The sequence below is a fragment of the Tenrec ecaudatus genome, chromosome 2 (genome assembly GCF_050624435.1).
Source record: "Tenrec ecaudatus isolate mTenEca1 chromosome 2, mTenEca1.hap1, whole genome shotgun sequence".
Classification (NCBI taxonomy): Eukaryota; Metazoa; Chordata; class Mammalia; order Afrosoricida; family Tenrecidae; genus Tenrec; species Tenrec ecaudatus.
This window is the reverse complement of record NC_134531.1, coordinates 147,618,559-147,627,044: the sequence shown is the minus strand read 5'-3', so window position 1 is coordinate 147,627,044 and position 8,486 is coordinate 147,618,559. Positions and strand designations below refer to the sequence as shown.

General features: G+C 41.6%; 1 protein-coding gene across 1 annotated transcript; it reads right to left on the bottom strand.

The window, feature by feature from the left end:
* Positions 1 to 1,252: 1,252 nt before the first annotated feature.
* Positions 1,253 to 3,642, bottom strand: LOC142441038 (protocadherin beta-6-like). Its single transcript, XM_075543142.1, is given in 3 exon segments — positions 1,253 to 1,288; positions 1,290 to 1,364; positions 1,366 to 3,642. Coding segments are annotated over 3 exon segments (2,388 nt in total).
* Between the last annotated feature and the right edge of the window lie 4,844 nt (positions 3,643 to 8,486).

The window sequence follows — 8,486 nt, the reverse complement described above, 5'->3', positions numbered from 1 at the left end:
ACAGTGATTCGACTTGCCCTGTACCCTAGACAGACCCCCACCCTCCCCTCAACAGAACACTGGCAGCACCACTGGCTTCTCCAGTTTGCACTCAGGTAACAAACCTGGGCCCAGGGCTCCGATCACAGCTGCAGTCTCACAGCGTTCAACTGGCCGGAACTTTGAAACCAGAGTATAGATTGTAAAGGAATCATGACTATTTCTTTGTTCGCATAAATGTATAATTATTTGACATGATTACAATTTTAATAATAGTCAACAAAATGTATGGAGCGTTTATAATTGGCTAGGTGCATTAAAAAAATAAATCTATCACTCAAAGCCCACTACCATCGTGTCAGTTAGGATTCAGAGCAAAACGGAATAGAACGGCCTGTAGGCCAGAAGAGAATGGCCCCTGTGGGTTTCTGTGCCTGTAACTCCTATACTGGAGTAGAAAGCCTCATTTTCCTCGCCAGGAGCCCTTGGTGGTTTACAACCGTTGATCTTGTGATTAGCGCCCAATGTGGAACCCACTATCTACACCCACTTACATCAGCTCCACAAACTTTGAATTGCAATTCAATGTGCTGCCACGTTGGTAAGAAAATACACATAGACTATTATGGTAAACTGCAATATACCTAAGTCTGAGCAGCTATCTTAGAATGTAAGGAGCTCTGGTGGGGTAGACATTGGACTGCAAGGTTGGAAGTTCAAAACACCAGGAACTCTGTCTGGGGGCGAAAGATGAGGCTGTCTGCTCGAGGAAAGACTCACAGTGTTGGAAACATCCTGACCCAGATGGACTCCATGGCAAAGGGTTGAGGGGCATTTGGTGTCTAAGTGTGTAGCTATCTTTAGCTTTTCATTTTTCAATCTAAAAGAATACTTATGTTGGTAGATTACTAAGAACCATTCAAATTCAAAAGATCACGTGAAACAGTGATAGTGATAACTACCACCAATATTTAGAAAGGCAGTCTTACTTCAGTCAGGCTTTTGGAAGATAATTTTTGTGAAATGGACGATTTCAGCACATTAACATTCCATAAATTATTTTTTTTACTCTGTATTCAGCTTGTTAAATATAGGCGAGTGAGAGTAACAAAAACCACTAAAATTATCTAGGAAAAGTAATAAGTAACTAACCCCAGTTGAATATTCTTACATTTTACCATAAGGAATAGCAGTAAAATCATCAAGAAACAGATAATCAATAATAACCAACAATCACATGCAAATTTACATCACCAGAGCTACAAACTAAGGTTTAACTGAATTGGAAGCTATTTCTGAAAGCTGGTGTTTTCCTCTAGTTCCCTCCCACTTCCATGGGGAGGGGAGTTGGGGAAAACTGGCTTCAAAAACTTGGCATCCGTGGCCCCTTGGGCCTCCAGTTAAATACAAGTCATACTGGTAGCTCTGTGACAAAGTTCCAGTGCCACTCACGTCCACCAAGTGGCCCGGGAAGTGGCCCTCAGGCACTGAACAGCGACCCTCCCAGGCGGCCCTCCTCCTCCTGCACACTCTCAGGCCCACAAACAGGAGCACAGAGCAGAGGAAGAGCGAAGACACAGAGGCCAAAGCAATGACCAGGTAGACTGTGAGCCAGTCGGCCTGCGCCTCGTCGCGGGCGCCCTCGGGCCGCGGCAGGTAGGGCTGCGAGAAGCCGTCCACCAGCAGCACGTGCAGCGTGACGCTGGCAGACAGGGCTGGCTCGCCATGGTCCTGCACCAGCACCACCAGCCTGTGCTGCGCCGCGTCGCGCTCGCCCAGCGGCCTGGCGGTGCGCACCTCGCCATTGTGCGCCCACACGCGGAACAGCCCTGGCTCCGTGGCCTTGAGCAGCTGGTAGGACAGCCGGGCGTTCTGACCCGCGTCGCCGTCCACCGCCACCACCTTGCTCACCAGGTAGCCCTGCTCTGCCGCCCTGGGCACCAGCTCTGGGCAGGGCGCAGAGCCGTTGGGCACTGGCGGGTACAGCACCAGGGGCGCGTGGTCGTTGTCGTCCACCACCACCACGCGCACCAGCGCCTCGCTGCTCAGCGCCAGGGAGCCCGCGTCCGCCGCGCCCACGCGGAACTCGAAGGCGAGCAGCGCCTCGAAGTCCAGCGCCCGCAGCGCGAACAGGTGCCCGCGCTCGGCGTGGATGGACACGAGCGAGGCGAGCGCGAGGTGCGGGTCGCGGGGCGGCAGCAGGTAGTAGGTGACTTGGGCGTTGGTGCCCGCGTCTTTGTCTGTGGCGCTGACTGTGCCCATGTGCAGGCCGGGGCTGTTGTTCTCGCGGATGAAGAGGGTGTAGGAGGTTTGGGTGAAGGTGGGCGCGTTGTCATTGACGTCGGAGACCAGCACCCTGATGGTGTGCTCGGTTTTGAGCCTGGGGGACCCCAAGTCAGTGACAGTGATGGTCACGTTGTACTCGGCTTTGCTTTCTCTGTCCAGTGGCCTATCTGTTACCAAGGTATAGAAATTGTCTATGGATGATCTCAGAAGGAAGGGGAGATGTTCCTCTGTGGAACAAACAACTTGTTGGTTAGGGCCAGAATCTGCATCTGAGACACTGAAAACTGCTACTATCACCTCTGGCAAGTTTTCAGGGATGGAACTGACTAAGGAGGACATGGTGAGCTCAGGAGCATTGTCATTCACGTCTAGTACCGTAATGTCTAAGGAACATTTTCCTGATAGTCCACCACCATCAGTGGCGTCAACATCCAAGTGATAGGACTGAAATTCCTCAAAATCCAGTGTCCTCTGCTGTCGAATTTCTCTTGTAATTGCGTTTATTTTGAAGGGTTGGTTAATGTCACCCTCCTGGAAGAGCGTATAGGATACTTCCCCAAAAGATCCTGCATCTAAATCCGTCGCTGAGACCTTGACAATCAGGGACCCTAGGGGGTTGTTTTCAGGGATTTGCACTTCATAGAGTTCCTGAGTAAACTCAGGAGTGTTGTCATTGATGTCTAAGACCAAGATCTGAAGCTCTGTGGCCCCAGACCTGGGCGGAGACCCACTGTCCAGTGCTATTAAGGTTAGCCTGAGTTGGGGAGTCTCCTCTCGATCCAAGGCTTTGTCCAACACCAGCTCTGGGATTCTTCTGCCATCACGGCGCTTTCCAGTGAGAACGTGAAAGTAGGGGTTGGGGCTGATGGTGTAGCTCTGAAGGCCGTTGCTGCCAGTGTCTAAATCCTGTGCCATCTTCAAAGAAAATATCGTTCCCGGTGTAGTGATTTCTGATATTTTCAGAAGCATTTCTTTGGCGGGGAACTTTGGGGTGTGGTCATTTATATCTCTGATCCTCAATCCAGCCTGAACAAACTGTAAGGGGTTCTCCAGAAGCACCTGGAAAGGTAGTACACATGGCTCAGTGGAGCCACACAGCTCCTCCCGGTCCAGGCTGTCACTGAGGAGCAGATCATGGGTCTGTGGGTCAAGCCACAAATGCTGTCTGTTCCCATTGAAAACCACCCTAGGGTGCCGCGCAGTCAGCTCTCCCACCATGAGCCCCAAGTCCTTTGTCAGGCTGGCCACAAACGTGCCATTTTCTGTCTCCTCCAGCACAGAATACTGCATCGATTCTGAGCCCACCTCATATAAAATCATCAATATAAGAAAGCTCTCTACTTGCCTTTTCTTGTGCTGTACTTTGATTTCCGCCATCTCTATTCTTATGTCAGATTTGAGAGGGTTGGGGGTAAACAAACCAACCTTTTCAGCTCTCAGCGAGTATGTCCATTCCAGGCACTGAAATGTCTTTGGTCTAGAATTTCTAATTTCTTCTTGTAACTAGTAAAGCGACGGCTGCTTTCCCGAATTCTTCTTTAGCTCTAGCTGTAAATATATCCTGTTGTTTTATCTCAGTTTTTCGGTATAATAGAGTCTATAGAATCTTGGGAGCTTTCAAAATTCTCTCTTTTATCCTGTACCTCCACCATGCATTCAAATAAATAATTTCATGAAGTAGCGTTAGGCTCATACCATTCCTAGAATCTGTGTTGTTAAAACTTCACAAAATGTAGTGTTTAAAAGCACATGCCAAAAATTACCTGAGTTTAAAATTATTTTCACTACAAATATTAAAGTTAATTCCTGAGATTCTCAGCAGATCTTGGATCAAATTCTTTGATTATGGTAATAAGAATCTTTCTCTTGTTACCATACAAGAGTGGTCACCATGCCCTCTCACATCTAAGAATCACTGGTTCAATGTAAATGTCTAATAATTTAGAAGGGTTTTCCATCAGTCCAGTTTATCTCTGATAAACAGTGTAATTTGTAAATTCAAGAAGTCTACCATTTAATTGTACCCACAAACACATCAACAAACCATAAAAAACATAACAGGTGTATTAGCAACACAGGTGTTCTTTGTTAAAGTAATCATTTCGCTTAGTTGCATGTACAGCGTCCTTTGTTGTGGGCACATGGTCAAAGGAACAATTAGGCAAGTAGGAGGCAAAGTCAAGCCAAGAAATACTAAAGGTATCAATGCAAATGAAATTACTGGAAAGGTAAATTGGGAGTCGTCAGTGACTTTAGATTTCCTCTTCAATTTTGGATGAGTAGAATTGACTGTAACTTTTAAAACCTTGTAAAATGTATAGGTTTATTGTTTTGTCGAATTTTCTATACTAATCAACTAACCAGGGTCCACACATATTATTAACCTGTTGTAGAAGTATGATGCAATGCAGAAAACACACATTTACCCAGCAAGGAAGATAGTAGATTTTATAAATATAGAGCAAAGAAAATGGTATAAAAAGATGGTTTTCAGGTGAGTTACATTTGAGTGGATACCATGGTATTAAATAATATGACCTTCCTATCTGAACAATGTTTTTAAAGATAAATTAGAAAATGTATCTCTAATATCTCTAAATTGTATAAAATAGCACTGAATAACCTTATATATGGACACAAACTATTAAAAACAAAATTAAGATTGGTTTTATATTTATTGAGAGGTGCGATCCATTGCGTTAAGTCAAAATTCACTTCGGGTAAAAGCCAACATGATGGAAGATCTAAAATGAGGCCATTTTTCAAAGTACTCCAAAAGAAGGTAAATTAAACAAATCTAAGTAAAATCTAAATTCTGAACAGAGGAGATAATTTTGCAGTTAAGCGCCACCTCTATTTATCCAGAAGAACGAAAATTAATGGGACCATCTGTTAGAATTCACTTGATAAAATGCTCCTGAGAACAGATATATTTTTGAGACCATGAATCACTTATTTCCCTGACATTAGAACAAATTCTCCTATAAAGCAAAACCAATAATCACAAACATCTTGAATGGATTCAGTTTGGTCTCTGAAACAAGCCCATTTCCTGGGCTTCCTAAATGCTTTCTCAGTAAGCAATCCAAGTGGTGTTACAATCTTGATGGATCCCTGGGATCAGAAAAGTGCTGTTATTCACTCTTGCCGTTTGCTGGTGCTGGCGTCAGGTGCTGTCAGGTTGATTCTGGTACACAGCAGCCCCGTGCACAACTGAACAAAACACTGCTTGGTCCTCACAATCATGCCTACTCTTCAGCCCATGGTTGTGGCCAAGTCATCAATCCAGCTCCTCGAGGGTCTGCCCCTCCTTCATTGCCCCCCTACTTTACCAAGCCTTCTTCAGTGCCTGGTCTCTCCCGACAACATGCCCAGAGTATGTAAGATGACGTTTTGCCATCCTTGCCTCAAAGGAGCACTCTGGCCATACTTCTTCCAAGAGAAATCAGTTTGTCCTTTTAGCAGTCCAGGAAACTTTCATATTCTTTCTCCAGTACCGCAATTCAAATTCACCGATTCCTCTTCAGTTTCTATTTCAATGCCCAACTTTCACATGTATCTGAGGCAATTGAAAATGCCAAGGCCTGGGTCAGGGCGACCTTAGTCCTCAAACTTACATCTTTGCTTTTTAAAACTCTAAAGAGGTCTTATGCACCATTGCCTATAGACATCCTTAAAACACAACCTCTGGAATTATTTTTCATTTAAGGCAAATCTTAATAATAGCATATATATCTAATTCAATTTACATCATTGAAATATCTTTTTAAAAGCATTTCAAAATAAGGTTCCTGCAAATATTGGTAAGGATGAGATAAATACCGCAAGAATATCTCAACAGACTAAAAAGAGGAGACATTGGTTGCATTGGCCAAGAAATGGCCTTTTTATGTTAAGGTGATTCCATTAGCTCCTTTCAAGAAAGCACTTCTCTGCTTGACCTTAGTTTGATTTGACTTTCTAGTGTAGAGTTGAATCTATCTTCTTAAGCACGTTTTTACAAGGAAATTTCTAAAATTTTTAATTACGGAAAAATTTCTACATACGAGTAAGCAGAACAGTATAATAAACCTCTAGATATGCAACAGTTTGTCATTCTTATTTCATCTATAACTTTCCATCACTTTCTGCCTCCAACACAGAGATTACTTTTATGCAGTTATTTTCTTGAGGTAATGTTTACATAAATTGACATGTACCGCTCTCATCTATACCAGTGTTCTCAACTTTCCTAATGCTGCGAGCCTTTCATACAGTTCCTCATCTTGTTGTGACCCCCAAACCATAAAATTATTTTTGTTGCTACTTCATCACTGTAATGTTGCTACAGTTATGAATCAGGCGACACCTGTGAAAGGGTCATTCGACCCCCAAAGGGGTTGTGACCCACAGGTTGAGAACCAATCTGTACCATTTTAAGAAATTGGGTTTGTAACCTACATCTCTTAAGATATAGAACATTTCCATCACTGTAACTCATCTTAATCATATTTCTCAGCTTAATTTTAATAACTGAGTGACAAAACCTTTATTGCCTCTAGACATAAGATGGAAAATGAAACAATGAAAAAAGCACAGTATCCTAATCATGTATGCTAACCTGAAGTAGTGAATATTTATAAGATTAATTCAGCTGGATGGTTACTAATAAACTGAAATTAGCTGTTGAAACATTATAAAGTATGGTAAACTTAATTTTCTTTAGTTAGCTTATTATTTTATAGTTAAGCTGGATGCCTTTTACATCACAAAGGTTTGCTTTCTTCTCATTTCATTTCATTATAATGAACAACTCTTCTAGTTTACCGAAAACGAAACATAAATTTGACTAACTTCTAAAGTGAACTGAACTTCTTACAACTCTAATTGTTTGCAAATAAAATCATTGAGAAAAATACGCATTGTTCTTAGGTGCTGAAGAGTTGGTTCCTAATCACAGAGACCCTCTACAAACAACGGAACATTTCAAGGGCCTGTATCATCCCCATAGTCATTATTATGCTTGAGCCATTGGGAAAAGATGATAAGTAAACCAGTTTAAGAATTCTCTCAACTGATAGAAGATACGCTGCTGACTCGCTAGAAAATAAAATATAAATAACGTGAGGCTAAACGACATTTGAAATCTGTAATGACTGGAGTAAAATGACTTTTTTCACAGTTTGCCAATTTTATAGATCTTTTAAAAAACACAGCTTTTTGTGTCACTGAATTTTCTCTATTGCTTTTCCTGTTTTTAATGTAATTAATTTTCACATTTACCTTTACTATTTCCTTCCTTGTCCTTGTTTTGGGGTTTTTTGCTCATGTTTTTCTAGTTCTTGAGGTGGGAACTTAGATGATTGACTAGGTACTTTTTTCAAGTAGCATTTAGTACAATTAATTTCCCTCTTTGCACTGTCTTAGCTGTACCCCACAAAATTTGGTATGCTGCATTGTCATTTTCAATTCAGCTCAATGTACTTCTAATCTTTTCTTCCTTGTGAAGTCCCTTTGATGCATGGATTATTTAGTAGTATGTTGTCTTATTTTTCATTTTCTGGAAATTTTCCTGATGTCTTCTTGCTACTGATATTTAGTTTAGATCCATTGTAGTTGGAGAACACACTTTGAATTGTTCAATTATTTTAATTGGTTGAAGCTTGTCTTATAACCCAGAATATGCTCCATCTTGGTATACTCTGTGAGCACGGGGAAAGAATGTAAGTCTTCTGTTGTAATATAAATATGAATTCGATCCTGTGGTTTGATGGCATTCTTGAGTTCTATATCCTTCTGCTTTTATGTCTCGTGTGGTGTTAAGTATCTAATTACATTTGTGGATTTACCTATTTTTCCCTTGTTTTATTAGTTTTTGCTTCACTCATTTTGCAGTTGTTGTTTGAGGTACACATATTTCATATTGCTAATCTTCCCGGTGAATCGATTCTTTTTCTATAATGTCCTTCTCTGAGAAGTTTCTTTACTATGAAATATACTTTAATCTCTTAATTTGGCCACTCTTTCTTTATTTTTTCTTCTATCTTTCTTTTGACTGTTTGAAGGATATAGGTTTTCTTTCATTATTTTACTTGCAACCTACCTATATTATTATATTTGAAGTAAGTTCTTCTAACAGCATATGGCTGGTCAAGTTAATGAGTTAATGTAAGTTTAAATCTAGTCTTCCAAACGTCTTCTTTCAATTGGTATATTTGAATCATTTATATTTAATATAATTC